Source organism: Argiope bruennichi, chromosome 10 (assembly GCF_947563725.1).
Source record: "Argiope bruennichi chromosome 10, qqArgBrue1.1, whole genome shotgun sequence".
Lineage (NCBI taxonomy): Eukaryota > Metazoa > Arthropoda > Arachnida > Araneae > Araneidae > Argiope > Argiope bruennichi.
This window is the reverse complement of record NC_079160.1, coordinates 52,716,615-52,741,853: the sequence shown is the minus strand read 5'-3', so window position 1 is coordinate 52,741,853 and position 25,239 is coordinate 52,716,615. Positions and strand designations below refer to the sequence as shown.

Genomic DNA, 25,239 nt, shown 5'->3' with positions numbered 1-25,239 from the left:
TAGTTGATACATAAATAATTGAAGCATTGATTATTGTAATCAGATACATATGTATTTAAAGTCTGTTCAAATCAATGAGACGGAATGTGTTCCCATAACACTAGTTTTTTTTTTTTTTAATTGACTGTTCAAATAAAAACTTACTTAAGAGTTTTTTATGTATTAATTATGTTAATGGTTGTATAATGAAAGTTCTATTACTTTTTTATTAAAGTATATTTATATTTATTATCCTTTAAAGTGAGAAACATAATGTAATGCTTTGAAATATTATTATTTCATTTTAAAAAGATACTGCTATATGGTGTTAAGCCAAATAAATTACATTTAAATTTTTTTCTTACATTGTTTATTGATACTTGTATTTTATGAAGATTGTTAAGTTATGCTACGTAATTACTTTTTTATAACAAAAAAAAAAAAACAAAAAAAAAATTAGTAGCATAAGAAAAAGTTAAGAATGTCTTATTTAGAAATGTGCAAGAAAAATTAATATTTTCACATGATAACTGAAGCTATAAAAATTTCTTATATTTTGTTTAACAATATGAAACTGAGACTATATGATCAATATAATTCTAATTAGGACAAATTTAAATCAAATTTATTTATAAAAAATTAATAGGATTTGATAATTATATTATTATGAACTGCATTTTATATTGCAGCGTATGTTAATGGAAAGGCAGAAGGACAATATGCTGTTATAGCTAGGAGTAATACACAGTTGATCAATGAAGCAATTAGGATGTGTTGCCAAGGGAGATTTAAACCAAGTGAACCTAGAGTTATCCATGGATGCTTTGTTGGGGTAGGCATTCAGTTGAATTTTTCTGTTGTATAAGCTAAGAATAATATTAATCATTTTTAAATATTAATTTTTATTAAATCATCTTTAAAAAAATATCTTTATTAGAATTTGTAGATTAAACTTTAATGGCTTCTTTTCTGCAAAAATGAAATAATGCATTCTTCCATATATTCTTGAAAAAGTTCTAAGATTATATTAATTGCTAAGTTGTTTTAATTCACTGTGCTTTAAATAACATTTATCAAACTATTATTTAATCATTTAAGGACCCATTTAAAAAAACACCATTCCCAAAACTTTTTTTCGCTGTAACTTATACCAGTATGCCATATATTCTAAGCAAAATATTGTTAAATTGGTGTATTTTGTTATTCCTTAACATTTTGATTGTGAATTATAGGACATACACAGAAAAAAAAAATTAATATAAAATAGTACTTCAGAGATAAAGAAATAAATAAAGATGCAAAAGTGTAGTTAAATTATGTTATTGTTATGCATATTAGATTTGAATTTCTGAATGTTAAAAAGAGTTCTGGCATATAAAGAATAAACTTTTAAATTATATTGGTTTTAATTTTGTTACCGAATTATGCTTTCAATTTTGCATATAATAATGATTTACTGCCACATACAGTGGATAATTTCAGAGTTTCTTTATTTAAGTGTGCACAGAAATAGTGGATTAAAAAATACTAAGCAATATTTAAAAAAAAAAAAAATTATGTGTCCTTGTTGTGGTATAACTAAAAAAAAATCTTGATAATAATATGATTCGGACTGGTTCTTAGATTAGACTTAGGACTTTTATTAATATTACACAATCATTAATTTTTTTACTGTAGTTATTTACAAATATTTACAGTTCATAGAGTTTTAAAAAAAAATCCAATCTTTAATGGATTATAAAAGCAATGCGCTAGCTCAGTCACAGAGCATGGAAAAAAAAAAAAAAAAAAACGAAGAAGCTGTGTTAAATCAGCTCAGATTTTCAATCATGCAAATGAAGGATACAAGTCATTGAATATCAGCTGTTCATCAAACATTTAATCTCTATGTTAAAAGAAAGAAAGCATAAAATTTCACAACTTAAGTATAAAGTGCCTAACAAAATTAAAATATTTTAATAATTTATATATATTAGAATTTTTCTTTTTATGTGTGTGATTTTATGTGTACAAAATATATATTTTAAGATGTAATTTGTAATATAATGTATATATTGCATACATGAGAAAGCCTGCTGGCTTTCATAACTTCTAATTAAATTAATTGGACAATCAAATCTCTCAATTGCTTAACACCAAAACAGAGATTGGGATTGTTCATTTAATAATGATGCAGACCAAAGGGGTAGAAATATTTTTAACTCTGCTCTGCATTACAAATTTTGGTGGGGGCTTATGCTATAAATAACAGAATAATAAAGCAAATACTGAAAGAAAAATTATTATTACAATCATAAAGATTTGTTTAAAAAATAATAAAATTTAGGAAAATTTGTTTACAATTCAGACAAACTAACATGTCATATGTGATTTTCAAAAGGAAAGAAACATACTTTCAGTTAATCTTTTCTTTGGAGATGTTATCATAATGAGGAACTAGGCAATCAAAATGGAAAATTCTTAGTCTAGAATTTGATGATTTTCAGATTTGAACCACAAAATCATTCATTCATTTCAGAACTAAATAAAGAGCTTCCTCAGGATGATTATAGCTTTAAAGAAAATCCCTTTCATCAAATTGGATTCCAACGACACATTTTGATACTTTTTTGAAATTACCATTGTATTTCAAAACATATATTACCTGGATTTCATCTTCTGCATTGCTATATTAATTCGAGTTTGGGCTTTAATCTCTGTTAAAAACACCTGATACTCTTGGATATTGTCCTCAGGCAAGGAAGAGTCTGGAGGAAGCCTGAATAAGAAATGATGGGGCAGATGGATTTCATGACCAAAGAGCATTTAGGATGGTATGAATCTTATTGTTTTATGGGTGGCACTTCACTAAGCAAGCAGGAGGGGGAAAATTCTGATCATAGTCTTGTTAGTTTTTTTAAGATGAAGAGGGAAATATTAATCAGGATTATTCAATTGAATCTCTTCATTGTGTTATTTGATTGTGGTTGAAAAGAGTTTGTGTTTTATTGATTTGCAAGAGTCGACAAAAGTCTTTGCAAATTTTGAACTTAAAATTTCTTCCATTTTATGAATAAAGTGGGATTCTGAATCTGGCGATCCAATTCTACCATTACACTTTTGTAACATTTTCACTTCGAGATGTGACAGGATGGTCTGTAATAATATTAAGGCCTCTTTCAATTTGTAAAATGCTTTCTCACTTTCTCTTGACCTCAGGAATTCCTGCTTTCATCTTCTTTCTCTTTCATCATTAAATCCAAATCAAATATAAAATGCTCCCATTTTTTTATCCACATCATCTTCTTCTGATGATGATGATAAAAAAAAAAAAAAAAAAAAAAAAAAAAAACAGGAGCATGCCTTTTCATTCTCTTTTTTTTCTTTGTTCTTCCTATATATTTCTTTCTTTCAATAGTGATGTAGAAACATCTTCAATAATGCTAGAAACTTCCTCAATTTCTTTTTTATCATCATCATATTTGGAAACGGACATAATCTTTTCTCATTTCTTTATATTCCTTTTCACTTTCTCAGCATTTAAGTTTTCTCTTGCACCACAATCACTTTCATCAAAGCCCTCAAATTCTTCATCATCATCATCACTCTCAGCAATAAGATCTCCAGCTTCAGATCTTTCATGGTTACTTTCTGTATTACTGTCTGATTCAGCATTGTCTTCTGCATCATTCTTATATTTCTGTGGCTTCTTTTTATCATCTTCACCTGCTGATCCGTTATTTTCTTTCTCTTCAGTCTATTGGACAAAGAACTATGGGTACTTTCCCTTTTATTATCATATTTCTGATTTTCATCTACATCACCTTCTTTGTTATCTGATTTTCTGTAGTAGAAGGCATTTTGTCTGCATTTTCTCCATCACTTTCAATATTCACTTCAAGAATTTTCTCTTGTTCACATGTCTTCAGCATCCTTGTGATGGCTATTTTTATTATCACTTTTCTTTGGAGTAATATCCACTTTTGTGCTCATCACATTTAAAATATTACCCTGCATTCCTTACATAAATGCAAAGAATTGTTTAAACATTGTCTCCATTTCAATCATTTCTCTAGTCGTCACTATCACTTCTGAAACCAGTTTGTTATAGCTCAAATAAATTCATGGATTGAAGAGACCTTAATTAAAATGTTTCAAACAAATTTATTTACCAGTATCTACAGTTAATAAAGCAAAATCAATGCAGTTTTTAATATATTACAACAGCAACATATTAGCTGACCCACATAGCATGGGATGCTATGCCATAAATTAGCTTAGATTCTTAGCCAAGTTCAGCAGCTTTACCCCAAATTTAGTGCCAAGAAGCCAAAGTATTTTTACTTTACAGAATTCTTAGCAGTATTGTGATGCTATATTGGTTGTGCTATAACACATGCTATATTGGTTGTCAAGGAGTTAAAATAATTACACAGCTTTTGAAAGATGATGCATGGTATTTGAAAGAAAGGAACTCATATCATATACACAAAGTTCAAATCAATTTCTTGAATTTAAAAATTGTATTTCAGTAATAATTTTGACTTAAAAATTATTTCAAAATGAAACAACTCATCTACAAAAACTGATTACCTGTTGCAGCGATAATTTCTATAATTTTCCTTAGTTTTTCTATAGAAAATAACTTTGGAAGTGTAGAAGCATTGTTCACGTTCCAAGTTTGTGATTGATAGATCAATTTTTGTAAGCATAATGAAATGATAACTGAAACATTTGTTAGTATTTCAATAAGAAATGTTAAAATTCATGGATGTGCGACTAATATTTTATGGAAAAAACAATTTTCATTTGCCATCGTATATCTATACAATAAAATTTGCTATTAAAAATTTTTTAAATTGTTCTGTGTACCTTGAATAAACTTAATAAATGAAATATTTAATTTCAGGGAGTGAGAAGCTATAATTTAGAACAGATGCTAGATATCTACAAGTTGTTGAGCCCTGATTCTAGTTTCGGTAAAGTTACTTTTTCATTATTAACATTTCCTGTGCTTCAATTACAGAAGTTTATATTAGCAATTTCATCACTTTTCTCTGAAACAATGCTATTGGTACCTAATTCTTATATTCAATGGGATTTAACTATAAAATATTGTTAAGAATAGAATCTTACAAATAGATGTTAATCTTTTGACAATGGTGTGTGGAAGGTATGATTTCACCACTCAAATAATATTAAATTTCACCACTCAAATTAAAATATTGGATTAAATATTGTTCTTGCATTTTTCAAATTGATATTCCTAAGACAAATCAAATCTGATTTAGATTGCCTAAAAAGCAACCAAATAGTGAATATGCTACATTTCTTATTGAATTATTTTTGAATAGCTTTAAGAAGTTTGACAAAATTGGAATTGTTTAAGCATTCTTACAAAGCTTTTCACGTATTAAATTTCTTGGTTTTCCTTAATTAATGTTTTGTTAAAAAAAAAAAAAAACTTTTATAAAATGAGACCCATTTAGATATAAAATCATTTGTGTATCTTGATTGAAAATTTTGGTTGTATAAGGTAGTAATAATTCTCCATGATTATATATACTGTTTATTTGTATTTAAGTATAGCTTTAATCAAGGAAACCATCCGCCTGGTAAAAATGGCAGCTTTTTCTATATTGAATTAAATAATTGATTAAATGCATCTATAAAATATCAATATATATATATATATATATAATTCTTTATTTCTTACTAAACACAGTTTGCTAATTATTAAAATATATAAAGTGCCCATTCCAATTGTAGCTCAATTGTTAATTTCTAATCTGTTAAATATAAGCATATAATTTTTCATCAGAAAATGTTCTAAATGGCACAAAGAATTATATTTTAGAATATTTAAGTCAATTATCTATTTAAAAAAAAAATTTAAATTTTTTATTCCTAATTCTAATTTTTATATCTAATAAAATATTTTTGATTATTCTTATTGTAAATTATACTTCTGAAAATTATTAATTGAAAAAATAGAAGGTATAATTCTTTAGATCATTTAGAATAATTTTCTAGCTGGAAGTGCATTCATATTGCTAATGGTTTAGTAATAGTTATTGGACTATGATTAAATTGATCTCCTTTGTAACATTTCTGGATCAATTAAAAGAAGAAAAGGTTTCAAAAGAAGTAATTTTTAAGTTCTTACATTAAGAATAACTGAACATCCAATTAGAGAGGATCTAGTAATATAAAGTTGTTAAATTGTCTTATTTTAATATGTTACAAATAATAGAAATAAAAAGGACTATAAAATCATATATTTTTAATTATTTCTTCTTTGTTTAAATTTAGATTCTGAATTCTTTTTTCCTCCAGAGCGAAGATTGAAGGATAACTTTATTTCAAAGTTCAAAAGTTTCAAAGAGTTATCTACTTATGCAAGAAATGCTGAAGATAATGACTTGTTAAACAAAATTGATCTAGTCAGTCAACATAATGACAGGATAGTTGAATATGTTCATATTCTCAAAGAAAAATGCAATTATCCAATGGCATTAGCAAGTAAGTCATTTTTAATTGAAATATACATAGCATATTTGTATAAAATAATATAAATAATATCTTTTATATCTATCAGTTATTCATTAAATTTTCAAACAAATGAAAATATTATAATTTTTCCAAATAATGTTGATAATAATGGTATTTTATAACATCATTTAGATTGAATTTATTTAATTGAATAACATTAAGAGCTTAAAGATATAACACAGCCCTTAATCAATATGTTCAAGTCTATTAAGATGAATTGTTAAAATATTTTTAGCCAAAACATTTTGCCAAATGAATTGCTAGTCCTGTGTATCATAATTAAAAATTAAGTAAGATTTTGATATTTAAATTCCATAATTGTGAAAATATTGAAAAAATAAAATTTGCCCTAATTTAAAATTTAAAAAAAAATCTTTTCAAGGATCCCAAGATTGTTTTTATTATTACTATAATTATTTCATCCTGCATTTTCCTTCCATTGTTGAGTATATTGAATAAATTTCTGTATGAGAACCACATATTGAATAAGTTTCTTTTTCAAGTATTTGTTGTTTTTATATTTTGTTGTACTTCCAGTTTAGTTTAACATCACAACTAATGACTAAAGCATTTTAAAGTGTGTCATTTTTAAATACTTTTACTCTTTCTAATAATTAGATGTATAAAGATATATTATCACTTTATTGTTATGTAAAACTTGAAAATTGCTTTTATATTGCAATGCATTGAATATTTGTTCAATCAGAGAAATTGTTATTGAATAATTTTCTAAAATGGTATATAAATTATGAAATAAATTCTGTATTATTCACAAAACTTCAATGCTGAATGATTTTTCCCTTCTATAGTGATAATTTTCATCAGCATGTTTCAGCTCAAGTTGAAATTTAATCTTTTCCGATTTAAAATTAAAATTTTAATTTCAGTCGAAATGACAGAAAACTTGGAAAACATATAGCACATTGATTAGAATAGTGTAATGCTTCTTTAATAATAATATGAGTTACATATCTGTTACATTTGAAGAATATTCTCTGAGGCAGACATTAAAATCAAGCTATGTAAAATATTTAATTGAAAATTTTATTAACTTAATCCTAGTGAACTATCTAGTTCCCAAGGCAGCTAGTTAATAATATAAGCAATTTTATAGAGCCAGGAAGTAAATTGATAAATACAAGATTATTTTAAATAAGAAAATATTCATATATAATACAGGAAAATCTTTTTATTGTATGGAAATTTTTTTATCTATAAGATATGTTTGTATTGTAAAATGAATTACATTTTATGATTTGAAAGTGTTTTTTATTTATACAACATAATTTATCATTTTTATGGTGGTATAAATTATCAAAATTAGATTTTATATTAGTATATGCATAAAGAGATTTAAAAAGGATCTTTCAATATATTTTTTAAGTTTTTATGTAAATAAATATATGCATAAATGAATTTTTATTTGTTAAATTCTAATATGTATTGTGTATAGTAATATATGTATCGACCATTTGGAATACGATAAATATATTGTCAGAAAAAGAATTACATATGATGCTATATTTTAAAACTTAGACTTAATTTTTTTGTATATTATTTTGTTCATTTTGATTCATTTTTTAAAAAATATACAATATTCTAAAGAAATGATTTTTGAATTTTTAAAGTTAATGTTTTTCTGCATTTTTTTTCTAACAGATGTTGTCTTTTCTACTGCTCATAAAGCTAAAGGATTAGAATTTGATACTGTTTGTATTACTGATGATTATCCAATTGTGCCAAGCATAGATTGTAGACTAAGGAGTAAGCTTAAAAGTTACCTTTTTAATTCTTTTGTGCTTTAATTGGATTATGATTAATAGTTTTAACTCTTAAATAGTAAATTTTTAATATGCATCCCAATCTTTATTTCTTTTGTATTTTACTTATTGATGAAATTGTTCAATAGCTTTAAGATTATTTGAAATCTTAAGTCAAATTGATTTAAGATTTTAATTTAAAATTGACATATGACAACATAATTTTTAATAAAAATATATTTAAAATCTTTCAAAAAAAATTTCCAGCAGTTGTTTCGCTTGATTGTTATCTATACTTATAATAAAGCTCAATGTGTGTGTGTTGGCGCTCTACAGGCCAGGTCATTTGACATACAGCTGTCAAATTTGGTACATGTATACCTTAGAGGTCGGGAATGTGCACCTGGGGTCCCTTTTTTTGAAATTTTAATTATTAATTAAAAACTAACTTTCCCGCAAAAAATCTTCCATTTTCCTCACCGCCAACTTTTTCGCCAAAAAAATCTTCCATTTTTGCCACCGCCAAATGAGGAAGGCTTCAAATTTTTTTTTTTTTTTCTCCCAACAGTAATGAGGCTAGGGTTAGTATTTTTCTGCGGATTATTTCAAACTATTCTGTTTATTTTCTTAATGTTTGATGCATTTAAAATTAAACATTGTTAATTAATCGATCTGCTCATGATTAATCTAAGAAAATTTTGTAGACAAATTCTTGAAATAATACGTAAATTAAAAAAGATATTCTTTAGTGCCTATAAAGTTTAAACGCTGAGTGACTATATTTTCATTAATCAGATTATAAAAAAATGCTTTGTTTCAGTAAAAAATATTATTATATTAATTTCAGATTAATTCTTTCCACTTTAACTTAAAGCATAAATTCTACAGGTGCTAACAGAAAATAAGAGAGATACATATTACGTTATGACTGAAGGCCTTTATAATATTATGAATAAATTATATGACAATCAAAATTTGAAGTTTTAAAATATTTTGATGAAGAAGCTATTAAAGTAGGAATTGCATAAAATATTTAAATATAAAAATTTTAACGAACATTAAGATTGGCGAACCGACTGGTCGACAATTTCTTGAGATATTACATAAATTAAGAAATATATTTTTTAGTTCCCATAAGGTTTAAATGCTCAGTGACTCTGTTTTCGTTAATCATGTTATTAAAAAAATTAACATTTATTGACGAGCACGAACACACTGATATTCACCGTTACTCTGATTAGATGTTATAAAATCTGAATAGATAAACATAAATGTATAAACAGCTGTGCGCTGGTTTCTATGGCAACACAGCTGGAAAGGGAAAAGAAGTTTCTAAGACAGAACATCTGCTTTACCCAATTTTATAGAATAACTTTTCCCCTTTTTCGTTTCATTTTTTTAAAAAATTACTTATTTAATAAGAACACCTGCTTTACCCAATTTTTTGAATAATTTTTTTCCCTTCTTCGCTTGCTTTAAAAAAACATCTATACTTATATATAAAGTTCAATGTGTGTGTGTGTGTTTGTTGGCGCTCCACAGAAAAGACCATTTGACCTACAGCTACCAAATTTGGTACACCTATACCTCAGAGTTCGGGAATGTGCACCTGGGGTCCCTTTTTTGGAATTTTTAATTAGAATTTTAATTATTAATTAAAAGCTAACTTTCTCGACAAAAAATATTCATTTTCCCTACCGCCAAATGAGTAAGAGTTCAGTTTTTTTCCCCAACAGTAATGAGGCTAGGCTTAAGATTTTTCGGCTGATTATTTCAAACGATTCTGTTTATTTTCGTAATGTTTGATGCATTTAAAATTAAACATTGTTAATTAATTGATCTTTCAGATTCATTCTGAAGTACTTTTGAATTAAAATAAAACAGAATAAAGGAAATAAAAATTTCTAATCTGCATAGCGTTACCCTAATTGGCATAGAAAAATTCACGCATTTGCGTTACCTAACTGGCGAAGAAAATTCACGCATGCGCATTGTTCTGATTGTTGTCATGACAACCACTATCAACGTATAATTTAAATTATTTTTAGGTTAGTTGCATGCTTTTGTAAGTAAATTGTATTTATGTTAGTTATATATATTTTGTATATGCTTTTAATTTTATGTACATCGTTTTTTAAGTAATTTTTCTAAACCTGTTTTAGACCGATTATTTTAAACGATTCATTTTTTTTTTTTTTTTTTTTTTTTAGTGTTTGATGCATTTAAAATTAAACATTGTTAATGAATCAATCTGGTCATGATGAATCTGAGAAAATTTTGACAAATTTTTGGAATATTACATAAATTAAGAAAGATATTCTTTAGTGCCCATAAAGTTTAAACGCTCAGTGACTGTTTTCAATAATCATATTACAAAAAAAAAAATACCTTGTTTCAGTAAAAAATATTATTATATTAATTGCGGATTAATCCTTTCCACTTTAATTTAAAGTACAGTACACTCCCGATTATCCGCGGAATTGGGTGGCGCGGCCGCCGCGGATAACAAAAATCGCGGATAATCCGAAAAAAGCTAAAAACGGGTATAGCAAAGGAGAAAATTAAAAGGTAAAGTCATTCCAACTTTGAAAAATCGTTTTATGTACAATGAAACGTAAAATAAACAGCAGGAAATGTTTAACTAACGCTTAATATTTTAGTATATCACTGAAAACTAACCTAAAATGCATTTTGTTAATGAAAACAGAAAAGTGCTTTGTACTTACGAGAGGCGTCAAGGGTACACAGAAAAATTAATACATATGTACTGTTTTAATACTGTAATGTATTATGTAATTACAAAAGCATAACTGTAAAACTACACCTTTTTGAAGAAATCAGTCGTTTGTGTTTGCTTCTTTCTTTGGAAGCATTATTTCTTTGCTTGGAAGCAAAAAAAAAAAAAAAAAACTTAGTGCGGAAGGCGCGGATAACCCGCCCGCAGATAATCGGGAGTCTACTGTATAAATTCTATGGGAGCCAACAGAAAATTAGAGAGATACATATTACGTTATGACTGAAGGCGTTTATAATATTTTGAGTGAATTATATGCCTATCAAAATTTGAAGTTTTAAAATATTTTGATGAAGAAGCTATTAAAGTAGGAATTGCATAAAATATTTAATTATTTAAATTTTAATGAACATTAAGATTGGCGAACCGGCTGGTCGCCAAAGGCGGCTAGTTGTGTTAATAAAATTGGGAATGAATGAGGTTGTATGTTCATAAATTTCTCCAATTATAATTAAATGTTCTATTTTTACTTTTAAAATTAATTTAATGCATTATATATATTTTTCTTATTAAACGTTTAATATTTAGTTAGATTTGCAGCTTTGTTTTTTTCCGAGTAGTTACCAGTTTAAAGACAATTTTAATATCTGAAAAGAAGAGCTGAGTAGCAAAATTAAAAAGAAAAAAAAATCAACTGTTGTAGGTTTTATATTTATTTATTTTTAATTATTTCTGGAAATATTAAAAGTATTGTCATTTTAAAATAAATTGTCATTGTTCTTTTCAATAGGCAAAGTTTGTGATTTTTCTTCTTTTTTTTTCTCTCTCTCTCTTTCAACCAAAGCTATTTTAAGATTTTCATGTTTATTAATTTTTTTATCCAAATATATTGCAAGTATTTATATAAATATTTAACTTCTTAAGAAGGTGACATAAAATAAATTTTTTATATATTAAATGCTTATTTTTAAAAAGGGTTACATTTTACAGCATGTTATTTGTTCAGTTTAATTATAAATTTTTAAAGGGGAAGGTAATTTATATTTTATTCAAAGCAAAAACATTTTAATAACAGGAATCAAGTGTTTGAAGCAGAAACAGATTGGATTAAAAAGGGGGGGGGGCAGAATTTTAGTCATTTGCCTGTTAAAGTTCTGCCACTGCAGTATCGGAATTGCCCATGAGGAAAAGGTTAGGTGATCCATTCTTAAAATTAAAAAAAAAAAAAAAATGATTGGATACTCAACCTACACTGTCGAATTAAGAGGTTCAGCTGGCTTTCTGAAGTATTGAATGCATAGTAAGCTTCACTCATATTTATTGAGAATTCTTCCAAAATATGTCCCTGACGAAAATTATTTTGCAAATATATAGAATAACTAATTTTATAATTTTTATTAATACTTCTGTTTATTTTAAACAATTAGTGGCCAAAGTAAAGAAAATCAAAAATCAGAAATTGTTCTTATTAAATTATTTTTCTCTTTCTACACCATTTAAAGAAGTATTTGTAAATTTTTTGATATTTTAATTGAAGATTTAATGAATTATTTTGAGAAGAAATATATTAACCATTTAGATGGTTGGAATGTAGTTTATAACTAAATTTACTAAGGAAAGCAGAAGCATTCGCTTTTTCCCCGATTAAAATATAGTGTAATGCTCATAAAAATGACTGAAATGAATAAATATAATTAGTACTTATAATGTTTATTTAATAAAATAAAAATAATGCAAACTGCTATTCTGTTCGCATTTAATATATGAATATAACATTTGGGTCAATTTGACCTGAACTTTCAAAAGAGACTTTAGGAACCTGTGTTGACATGTTTTCAGGGGGAAAAAATGGGGGGGACAAATAAGAATTATTTTCATAGAACAAATATGATATTATATAAAAATTAGACAATAAATATCTAACTAAAAAGTTTATGTATCTAAAATGAAAAAATGTATTAAAGCATTTAAAAAAATCTTACTGCTTTAAAATTTTTCTTTTTGACAAAAGTATGCTCTATAGAGAATGCGGATATGTATTTTTTAATAATTTTTGTATAGTTTAATTTATCATTTTTTGGTGATTGACAAGACCTTTTGCTTATTGCTGAAATTATAAGGTAACTGTGAAAAGTGATGATAAATAATTCTGTAATTTACCCTTTAATTTTTATTTACCTTCGACTATATTACTGTTTGTATCAGTATCCTGAAATGACCATTTTCCGACAATACTATCTCTTTAAGGGTTGAGACACATAGCAATGTGCTCAATTTTGGAATTTACTTTATTGTTATGTGTAAACATCTCCTTTCATCGAACCTATCACCCCTATTTTGTCATATTAAACCCATCTTAACACATGTGCAAAAGCATGGAGGGTTTTAAAATCCGTTGGCAAACAATACACTACTGTTCAGTTTTGGAGTGATAATGTCCTGCTTGAATTTTTTTAATTGCCTTATTTTTTTAAAAAAAGTCTTCTTTTGGTCAGTTAGTTTTCAATCCATTTGGTGTTTGCTGAAATCTAGAGAAGAAATATATCGGAGACAAAATTATCAGAACTAATAAAAAATGCAATCGTTGATCAGCAATTTGTTTTCCTTGTATAAGTTGTATGTATATCCAAAAATTGATCAAAAATATCCACAACTCTTTTACTGGTGTTGTAATCTAATATCATATAGGGATATTATATGTTTATAATTGATTTATGAAGATGCATTGTGTTCATATGCATGATGATCTTGTACTTTTTTGGAATGTACACAGCAGTTATATCATTTGTAAAATAAAAACTTGTATGCATCTCTTCGGTTGCCATTTGATTAAAAAGTTCTGGTTTACCAGAAGAATGAGAAGATTGAGTTCATAGGAAGTGAACTTATTACATGCTTGGTTGTGCTCTATAAGTTCGTATGTTAAATTACTTACAGCTCATATGACTTGATTTTTTTTCCTTCTGGTTTTGACCCAGGTTCTTTTCCATGTAGGTAGACTTAAGAATGAAGGAAGTTATGCTGTCATGCAAATACATTATTTTAATTCAATATTTGGCTGGTTTATTTGACATGTAATCACTCGCAAGCCACAGAAAGATTTCATTGTTCATAATTTGTGACATTTTTATTTTGATTAATTTAAAAAAAAAAAAAAAAAAACTGAATTTTTAGTCATTTTTTCCCCCCAAAATTTCCTGAACATAAGAAAATTTCACTTTTACAATTTTTACAAATTGAATGTCAAAAAAAAAAAAAAAAAAAATAATAATAATAATAATAATAATGATGATGAGGTTTCCATCACCTTAGATTTCTTTAAATTTTTTAATAATATATGCTGTATTTTTTACTGCTTGTGCATTTATTTGAATTTTAAAATGTAATTTACTGATTTGTTTGCAATATATCATTCCATAACATAATTAGCTGACTTAATTTGCAGATGACCGAATTAGCCTCCATCTCGAAGCTTATAATTTTAACTGTAAGAATAAATTTTGTATATTTCCAATTGCCTATTGAATTGTCAGCATGTTGCATTTATTATTTCTTTAATAAAATTAAATGTGCCAATAGTATTCTTCTTACAAATTGTTTAATATATGTTGTTTTTTAAACTACTGTTTTGGAGAAAAAATTTTGTATGATATTCTTAGAAACAGCAAGTAAATTTCTGAAAAAAAATTTGCTCTCAAATCAGTGTAACACATTTTTTATTTTAAAGAAATTGTGTTATTTAAGTACATATATGTTTGCATATATATATAATTCTATTTTATTGATTGAAAAATCTTTTAAACTTTTTCAAAATTATGACTTAAAACAATTAACTGAAAAATGTTGAAATAAACTATTTAGAAATTACCAAAGTGCGAAGCTTAATATTAAAAATAAAATTGTTGTAAATTATTTTTGTAAAAATTATTAAATGCTTTTATAGGCACATTTATATATAATTTTGTAACTTTTTAAAGTACACCTTTAGCTTTATTTTGTATTTTCATGTAATAATCTTCAGGGTGTGTAGCGTCTTGAAAAGTGCTTAAATTTCAAAACCATTTTTAAGCACCTTAAAAGTGCTTAATTTTCAGAAAAGGTCCTAGAAAGTACTTAATTTTCTCGTGAAGATGAAGAAAGCTTTTCGTTTTGTTTCGTTTCTCTACAAGTTGAATGTGATAATTCGAAATCATGGCTGTAAAGCTTGTTTACTGGCTGTATCAAAAAAGAAAACCGACAAAAGGAAAGAATTCGAAGTATTCCAGCAGATATTAAGATAATGCTCTTCCACCATTGCCCCCTTTTTTTTCAACAATGGGCATTGTCATTTACTAAGATGCTGGAATAATTATCTAGCAGGGGCAGTACAAAATGTGTACTATACCATAGTTATTGCGAATCGAAAAATATCGAACTTCAATTCTTAATGTTTTACATGTTGAAGAATAAGTTCCTAGTTAAGTATATATTTAAACTTTTATGTGTTGTTAAAGAAGAATATGCAATATGGTCCGATCAACGGCAAATAAGCAAAAACCAGGATGAATTTGATGCGCAAAAACGATATAACGAACATGTTGCTTTAAAAACAGTGACATATTTGATAATCATTCTCATTAATATATTGCTTTGGAGCAAGCACTTGAATGACTTATTACAGGTATATAACTGTATTAAATTGAATTGTAATTAATTGTATGTAATTACATTAGTCAATTGTGTAAAATCTTGTATAATGAAATTTTTTCTTGAAGTTTTAAATTTTCATTGATGGCTATATCTTTCGCAGTATTTTTTGAATATCTCCATCCATTGAACATTTTTCTTTGTTAGTTCAATCTCGCCAAATTTAATTTGAATAAGAAAAAAGGGGGAGGGAACTGATGGATCTGGTACTTAAACATTTTTAAAGGAAAAAAAAAAGTTTTTTTACAATTTTTTTTATGGTTTAGATTTTCTGATTTTATATAAGTTTTTCCCCCCTTTTCATAATTCTTATAGAAAAATTTTCCTCAATGAAATCTCTCTTAATATATAAAGACTTGTCCTGAGCAATGCCCAGCATAAAGTCATTGAAGTTTGGAGCATGAAATCTGGGAAGTTATTTTTTGGGCATTAGATACCTACTAAGAACGTTCTCCACTTTTAATTCGAAGTTTAATTAAAAAATGGAATTTTAATGTGTTTTCATCATAACATCAAAGCATATTATGGCACAAAAATTATTTTAACACCATTTTAAAGGTTAAAAAAGAATATCTTTTCAACAATAAAATTTTTTTGTTTGGTTAAATATATTTTTTAATTTTAAAGTTTTAATAATTTTTGAGACAGTTTTGGACACAGTTTATAACAAGGATTTTTAATGAAATGCTTTTTTTGCTTTTATTTAAACTTTAAAAAGTTTTTATCAGTTCATTGAATAAAATTCTTTATTTGATAAATTTTGTTAAATTTTTAAACAATGCGATATATTGTTGCACGCTGGTTTCAAGAAGGACTTTATAAAAAAATTCTCCAATTAGATATTTACTTTTTCGTATACAAAATTTAGAGGAAATATTTCAATCACCAAAAAATTCGAACTCGAGATTTTAATGAATCTCCACGTTTCAAATCTCCTTGAATTCGAAAAGCACATTTTCGGAAAATGTCTATCTTTGACAAAGATAACACAGATACACTTTGAGCTAGACGGATGAAATTTAGTATGCGGCCTTCACATCAAATTTGTAGATTTCGATCAGATTTTCAGCAGCATCCATTTCGAGGAAGTCTGTTTGTCTGTCCGACTGTTCGAATATAAGTTAGCATAACTAAAAAACGAAAACAGCTAGATAGATAACATTTGGTACATAGATATAATATCTATAGCATAAACATCAATCATATTTTGAGTCTAATCCAACCAGGGGTTAACCGTATTTTCATAAACCTGTAAACGCGGTAACTCAAAAATGTAGTGACTTAAATATATCAAATTTGGTATGTAATTTTGAACTATAAGTGTAATTGGGAATAATTTTTTTAAAAAATCAATTCGGAAGAATGCGTCTAAAACCCAAATTCGCATTTCGGATACTTTCTACCGCACCCCAGAGATTAATCTAAAAACGCCAACGATCGCATAGCAGAATCAGAAAAAATGTTTACTCACTCCTAAGGTTGGGCCGCGGTGGCCTGGTGGCAAGGTCCCGGCTACAGAACCAGAGGTTTCAAGTTCCAGACTCGATTCCACCGAAGAACTGTCGTGTAAGCGGGTTAATTGCACGTTAAATTCGTTGGAGCCAAATATATCCCGTGTGGTGTGGTGTGGTGTGGAAGTTTGGAGAGGGGGTTGCAAGTTCAGGTGTCGTCCTTATCATCTGTCCGCGGTTCAAAATTACGAGGTCCATCACAAAATAGATCTGTGTTGCTTTAAAACTGGATGTTAATATAACTAAATTAACGCCTAAGGTCAATATTTTGTAACTAATTCAAGCCAATGCCCCGCTAGGTATTTTCTGGCAGTATGCAAGAAAGTTTTGGGAGAAAACGCTCCTTCCGACTTGCTTTTGTTTTTGGTTCTAACTGCTGAGCAGCTGACATTTTTTTTATATCATAAATTTGTTTCTGTTATTTATGAAAACTAGGACTTTTTAAAGCATTTTCATTCCTCTGTAATACATATATAACTTTCTTCTGTAATTTTTTTAAAGTAAGAATTTTTGTTTGTAGGTTAAAAAGCAGGTTTTCATTAAATTTTAGAGCGTTAAACGTTCAAAGTTCAAAAAAGACTTCTACTACACTTTAGAAATAAGAGGCAATAAGACAATTTCTTTTTAGGCTCATGATTTATGGACAATGGTATTAATTCTATTAAAAACGATTTTAAAAACTCATTTAACACATGGAATACTTTTATCATCAATATCATGATAGTTTCGCCAGTCATGTGATGATAGCCATAGGAATGCTTTAGTTCTTAGTTTTATAAGATTGCTAATAAATTTACTTGATAGAATGAGTCAGTGCAGGTAGAAATTTACTCTTTTCATCCCAGTCATGTTGAATCATATTTTTTGTTACTTATATAAAAATCAAATACAAAAATATTTAGTAATGTTGAGCTTCTACGTGACTTATCGACAATTTCAGAAATGTTGTATCTATTTAAATAAAACTTTTTAATTTTAAGAAATGTTGAAAATTTATTGTTAATCTTATAAAAGTTGACTTAATTTTTTTGTATTGACAGTTTTTTAAACCCATTTTTATGATCATTTCTATGTTTTTATTGAATCCAAAAAGGCATAATTTTACAATCGATGATGTGCAAATACAGAAATATTAAGATTTAAAAAATAAGCATTTAAAATTAAGTTTTACGTTTTTTTTTGCAATAAAAATTATGCATCATTATAAAACAAAAAAATATACTATTATAAAATACACATTTTATGTATGCATATAGAAAGATGCTTAATTTTTGGAATTAAGGTGCTTAAAAAAAGTACGTAATTTTTTCTGCAGTTTCTCACTACGCACCCTGACCATGTCTGTCATATTTATATTTCTTATTTTATTACATATTCTTCAAGTATAAAAATTATAAATTTGTGTGAAATTTCCTGCTTTTTGGTTAAGCATCAAATTTTTATTAAGTAAATAAATTTAAAAATAGTTATGTATTTTATTATTTGTTTCATGAATTAATGCATTTGTCGCAAAAAATTGATAATAAATATTTATATATCAATGAAAAAAAAAAGAAATGAAAAATAATGCTTATTGATTATTTTAAGTAATTTTTACTGTGTAAAAAAATGATTAAAATCTTAAAGCTTGTCAAGCCTTCAAATGAATTATTTGCTTTTTCGTTTTTGATTATTTATTATGTTTTCTAATTCACTGGACTTCGCTAGATAGAAAAATATTTGTAATGATTTTTTTTTTCTTAACAAATGAATTTCTTTTGAAGATATATTATGCTTTATTTCAAAACTTCTTTATTTTTGAATAGGTGAAAAAAATGAATTGATGTTTATTTGTTTTTAGTATATATGTTTTGAAATTAATGTAAAACTTTTTAATATTTTGCTGTCAGTATAACACTGATTATTTTACAACTGTCCTAATGTATATTTCAGAAAATCTGAATTATGTTGTTGATATTTTAAGTGTTTTAAATTTATGAAAGGCTTTATTTAAATTTAAGGCAAAATTTTTTTCTAAAATCAAATATTTCTCATTTTAGGGCCAGCTGGTTCTGAAGAGAGTAATATCGTTTATGTTGCTTTGACTCGAGCTAAAAAGTGCTTGCTTCTTTCTGATAAATTAATGAGGGTCCTTTTAGCTGCACAGGTAAGTTTTGTAAACATTTTTAAATATGTTCAAAAATGCTATTTTTAAAATATTTCATGATGGCAATTTTATTTAAGTTATTAACTTATATATGTGAATAATTTTTTTTTTCAGGAAAAATTTGAATATCCGATGCCTCCCAGTTTAGTATCTAATGGTCAAGCTGTACTTGAATGTGTTGGTTGTAATGAAAACTTTACACCACACACAAGTCTTATTTTGGTTCGTCGACAGATGGTTTTAGTAAGTCTATGTTTTATGCTTTTAATATGACAATAAATTTTTTCAGTCATTCACCAAATACAAAAAATAGGAATTTTAGATTTTTTAAGAAGATTGTCCTTTAAGTTTTTAAGAATTTTATTAAAAGAAATGCTTTTTTTTTTTTTTTTTTTTTTTTTTTTTTGCTTGTGTTGGTAGATGGGGTAATGGAAATGAAATAAATAATAATCTACTTTCAAATTTTTTTGAAAGAGAAATTTCAAAATAGATGTAAAAATTATTAAATTATAATGCAGTGTTTATAAATGAAATTTAATTAATTTCTCCATTTTATTTTAATAAGCATCATATTTTTTACCAACTATGTTCATGAAGTTTTGTTTAATTTTCTATCTAAATTCTCATTTTATCCTAGGGCATTTTTCTATTTCTATTTTATTTAAAAAATTATTCTAATCTTTTTTAGTTTTTAACATTTTTTTTTATGTTCAACTTTGTTTGCATTCCTTTAGGGGAATGGACGTAACATAAAAGGAGGTGCTTTTTGTGTAAAATGTGCTACTGAACCTACAGTTCGTCCTCGAGTTCAGATTGAACCAGTTGTCATGTTCTTAGATCCTACTAATGATTATGCTCATCGTAGCATGGCAGCATTTGTAGGACCTTTGCCATCTGATCCACCAATTGTTAGAGATTCTTTTGGAGCATTTCACGAGATGGATGTTGTATATGTTATAAATTTGAATGTGTGACTAATTTAATGTTGTATCTTATTCAAAATCATATTTTTGTATATTTTGAAAAGCACATTAAGTTTTTAAAATGTCATTAAGATGAACTTTTCAGTTTTTCCTTCAATCATTGTTTATTCTGTAATATTTAATATAAATTTCCACAAGCATGGTTTTTTTTTTTTTTTTTTTTTGTAAATACATGAATATCTTTAGTGTCAACGATTTTTGTTTTATCTGTGTCAAACTATGTTGCTTTTATTAGCGTGCATGTATGGTTTTGTTAATAAATGATATTTGAAGCTGTTTTTGTTTTCTGCATCTCATTTTAATTACTGCTATTAAATCAGGGTTGCCACACCACCTGGAAAACTGGGAAAAAAACAGGGAATTTAAAAATTGACAGAAAAAACAGGGAAATTTGAAATCCTTAAAAATAGGAGAAATATAGGGAATTTTAAGTTTCTGAGTTATTATTATTATTTCATCTAGAAAATGTCGATCTTTAAAGATTGCAAAGATAAAAGATCGCGGTCACAGCTTCTGAAAACGAAGCAATACCATTCGCGATTGTGTAATTCAGAAATGTGTCCCTTTTCTACTCCCCCCCTTTTTTTTTTTGTATAAATCAGTCCAGTTTTGATTTGCGAGATAGTTATAATTTTTCCATGAGATTCCCGAATTGCGGCTAATGAGTATGCGCGATACTTCTGTAACTGCGTGGAAGAATCGAATATATTTCTCTGGCGATAATAGCTACATTCAATCTGCGGAAACAGCGAAGTGATATTTAGTCTACCATACATGAGTTTACTGAATGGTTTGTTTATTATTTGAGAAAATACCAGCTTGTTCAAAGTTGATGAAATATTTTTTTTAACAATGAATTGCTCAAAATCCCTATTGTATATGAATTAGAGGTATAAAAAAAATCAATCCTAATTTTTTGAATGGGTTCGAGAAATTCCACAAAATCCATTTGTTTCGTATTGCTCGCTTTGTAAGAAGATAATAAGCTGAAGAAATATGGGAAAACAGGCACTTACTAGGCATGACAAAAGAGGAAAACGTATAAGACTGTGCCAATTCAAAAGAGTCATCACTGTTGTTAAATTTAGTATCTAAAAGGAAATCCAAAAACGTCAAATTTAATATCCGAAAATAAACCGATTTCGAACTTTGAAAAACAATAATTTAAAGTTGAATTTTTATGGGCATTAAAACTTATTGAATCTCATTCGTCTTTTAATGCATTAAGTGATAATTTTGGAAATATTTTCGCATATGTTCACTGAAAATGAAATAGCTAAAAAGTGAACATTAGGCATACAAAAATGTTGGCTGTACAAAATTATCTGTTAAGGATTAGGTTCATGAAACTGCTGGCTGAAAAATCTGCTGAAAATGATTCCTCAGACATGAATTGTCAAAAATGAATAAATATAATCTTGCTTTGTATTTTTTTTTGTTAACTAAGCATTTAATAATTTGTATCACAATAACCAAAATGATTTTTTTTGTTTTGTTTGTTTTATTTCACCTGAGTCCTTAATTTTGTATGATTACAGTTAAAGAGCATGAGAGGTAATATATTCCCCCCCCTCCTTAATATATAAATTTTGTCTTGCTAAATTCTAGATAATAAATAAAGAGAAATTTCTTAGTAATAATAATATTAAATTGTTGCTTCCTTTCCCTGCTTCTACCGCTCCTTAAAATCATATTGCATTATAATTAGCACATGAGTGCTATTTTTGCATTTCCTCATATCTTGAATATACATACAGGGAACTTTTTTTCCAGTTTTGAGAGGCAACCTTGTTAAATGTTCAATCATATTTAACCAGGTAGTAAGCTATTTTTAAAATATGAGGCTCTTTTAATTTTTTTTTCTAATTATGAAATTGAAAAATAGAAAAGAAAAACCTGAATGGTTAAAAATAATAAAATGTAATGCGTTAAGGATATGTAAATACATGAATATCTTCAATGTAAACAATTTTCCTTTCCTCTTTGTTATACTATGTTGCTTTTATTCATGTATATGTATGATTTTGAAATATTTATATATTTGAAACAGTTTCTTTATTCAATGCATCCCATTTTTAAACCCATACTTATTTAACGAAGTATTGAGCTATTTTTAAAATTTGAAATGCTTCCAAATAAACATAATTTTTCCGCCCTCTCTAATAATAAAATTATAAAACATTAAAAAGGTTTGAGTTTGAAAAAAAAAAAAAAAGCATTTGAAAATTACTAATCTTTACTTAACCCCTTCTTTTAGATTCGATTCGATTTATTTTTTTATAAATATATATTTTTGCAGTAAAAATTGTTTTTCAACAATTTGATCTCTGAAAAACTTTTATTAACTTAAAATTTTATTTTCAAATATAATAATTTTGCCCTACAATGCAACTGAAAGGAAAAACAAAAAACATTTATAAATGTGCTAATGATTACAAGTATGACAGCTGAGGATAAAGTTTACATAAATTGCTTTTCACATGTAGATTGATTTGTCCTTCCTTTTTTGCAGTCTCTTGAGAAGTCCAAGATTGGAACGAGGCAGAGGTCCATCATGCCAGTAACCATATTGATTTTCTTTTCCTGAAAAAAAAAAAAAAAAAAATTAAATGCACAAGTATATCTGAATAGGTATTTCATGAAATAGGTATATTCAAAATTTCAGAATTCCAGGAAAGTAAGGCAAACATGCTTGAGATTAACAATATGAAAGTTGGAGGATATGATCATAATCTTAATTTTTATATAAAAAAAACTTATATATATATATATATATATATATATATATATATATATATATATATATATATATATATATATATATATATATATATATATATATATATATATATATATATAATTACAAATCTGTAATGTTGCTTCCCAGCATGATTGGTTCAATCACTGAAAAGAAAGACCTTTTTACGATTAGTTCTGTTAAATGCCGAATCAAATGATCTGAGGGATAGGCGACAAAATAGATAGTACTGGAATCTTCCAGAATTTCGTTGATAGAGCCAATAGGAACCGAGATATGCCTGATTGTTCCAGAACCTTCTCTTCCCTACTCCGGAAACTATAAAACATAACTATAAAAGACAATTATGAACCGAATAGTGGAAAGAGTGGACGGCGAATAGTTGGATCAGTTTAACGAAGAGTAATCGTTGTGTGGAGCTCAAGGAATTGCTGAATTGAGCTGCGTGCCGATTCCTGGTGTTTACTGTAAAAGCAGCATCGATTTGTGTGAGGAGTAGTCAGTCGTGTAATAGTGAGCCGGCAGTTGGATACAGCTAAAGCAAGGAGACAATGGAGAATTATAGGCGTTTGGAGAGACCGTAGAGAATAGCTACGTCCCTCCTCCTGCTGAATTCTGTCTGACCACTTTGTGTGTTGTGGTTGTTATTACTACCGATTACTATCTGTGGGCTACTGTTCGTTGTAGTTTGCTGCTGTGTGTTCGTCTTGGCTGTATATTTGTAGTCTGCGTATTCTTTTCTTCGTGTTTAATAAAAGTCGTCGTTCGTTACTAAAAGACTGTTTCTTCATCGACTAACAAATCGAAAGAACCCCGACTTCCGTAACAATATATATATATATATATATATCACTAATGGACAATTTAAAAATCATTAGATACGCATATGCTTCCATTTAAGAAATTTATTTAAATTATGTAAAAAATTGTATATTATTTAATTCAATAAATGTGCTGCTGAAAAATTATATTTCCTTGGGCATAATGTCAATAATATTCTTGATATTTAAACAAAAAAAGTTCAATTTTTCCTTGACAAGCACTGACCCAGTTATGAAGTTTTGAATTATTATTATTATTTTGGATAATTTCAGTGACTGCCTGGTTAACAATCTGCCAAAAAACAGTAGTTCTTGTTTGAGAATTCTCTTAATTACTTAAAATAATGATATCCCAAACTTTATAACTCGACTCGATCAATTTAGTTGTAGAAAGAAAAAAGATCTCCCTCCCCCTTTAAAATATTAATGTATAAAAAATATTTTACTAAATATGGTTAAGGACTGTATAAAATTTAGACTTGGTAATTTTTTCAGCTGTATATTTATTTCTCAAACAGCATAAAATATAATTCTTAATACTGCTATTGAAAGCATTTTTTTTTTCAATACTAATAAATATCTTTAATGTTTTAGAAATTAGCTAATTGTTTAGTCCAATAGCTAATTTCTAAACCGTAGAAACATAAAGTTATAATTAGAAAAATATTTTAAAGATGGCACAAATTAAATTATGTTGTTTGAGTCAATAAATAAATTTCTCAAAAAGTTATGAATCTAACTTTTTTTTTACAATCCTTCGGACCTATCAATCATATTTAGAAAATATTCTTGACAATATCAAATCTGAAATAAAAAAAAAACAATAATAATTCTGCGACTAAAATTGGCTTATGAAAAGTTAAATGATTATTTTAGATTAATTTTACAGATAACTTCAAGACTCGAAACTTTGATACTATACTCTGTTTCACCCTAACTTGGCAGTATTGTAAAAGGTAGAAAATGTGACGCTCCGCGTTGGGAAAGAGTTCCCCATCAATTCTGACTTTAAAATAGTTAAAATGCGCAGAAATTTATCAAATAATATTATACAGAAATTACAGAATAATTACAGAAATCCTTTTTTATCAATATGTATTTAAAATTATTCTCAAGTTAGAAGTGCTTATATGTTAAGTATTTTGTAAATAAAGCGAACGAATAAAACTAAAAGATTGACATACTGAATCCCACTTTGGCTAGAACCGGTCTTCAAGGTCAATATTTGGCGCGCTTTTCTTTTACGTCTCCGCCAACTCAACTTCATTCAGTTCGCAACCATTATCATCTTTCGTACTTTTTTATTCTCGCTTTTTTAGCAGCTGATATT

The 25,239-nt window shown here is 27.0% G+C and overlaps 2 protein-coding genes across 5 annotated transcripts in view; one reads left to right on the top strand and one right to left on the bottom strand.

Moving 5' to 3' along the window:
* Window positions 1-20,608, top strand: part of LOC129988558 (F-box DNA helicase 1-like) — a 46,216-nt gene extending 25,608 nt beyond the window's left edge. For 2 of the 4 annotated variants that reach the window (XM_056096809.1, XM_056096808.1), the window contains 8 exons: window positions 669-811; window positions 4,868-4,937; window positions 6,271-6,480; window positions 8,170-8,274; window positions 14,450-14,491; window positions 19,241-19,347; window positions 19,462-19,590; window positions 20,082-20,608. In XM_056096809.1, the coding sequence (XP_055952784.1) occupies window positions 669-811; window positions 4,868-4,937; window positions 6,271-6,480; window positions 8,170-8,274; window positions 14,450-14,491; window positions 19,241-19,347; window positions 19,462-19,590; window positions 20,082-20,321 (1,046 nt within the window). In that variant the 3' untranslated portion in view covers window positions 20,322-20,608. The remainder of the gene's footprint in view (window positions 1-668; window positions 812-4,867; window positions 4,938-6,270; window positions 6,481-8,169; window positions 8,275-14,449; window positions 14,492-19,240; window positions 19,348-19,461; window positions 19,591-20,081) is intronic. The other 2 variants (XM_056096810.1, XM_056096811.1) reach the window with 2 other exon arrangements.
* A 2,105-nt stretch (window positions 20,609-22,713) lies between these two features.
* The window catches only part of LOC129988892 (uncharacterized), a 77,077-nt gene continuing 74,551 nt past the window's right edge, over window positions 22,714-25,239 (bottom strand). The window contains exon 5 of the mRNA XM_056097176.1: window positions 22,714-22,913. Within this exon, the coding sequence (XP_055953151.1) occupies window positions 22,807-22,913 (107 nt within the window). The 3' untranslated portion in view covers window positions 22,714-22,806. The remainder of the gene's footprint in view (window positions 22,914-25,239) is intronic.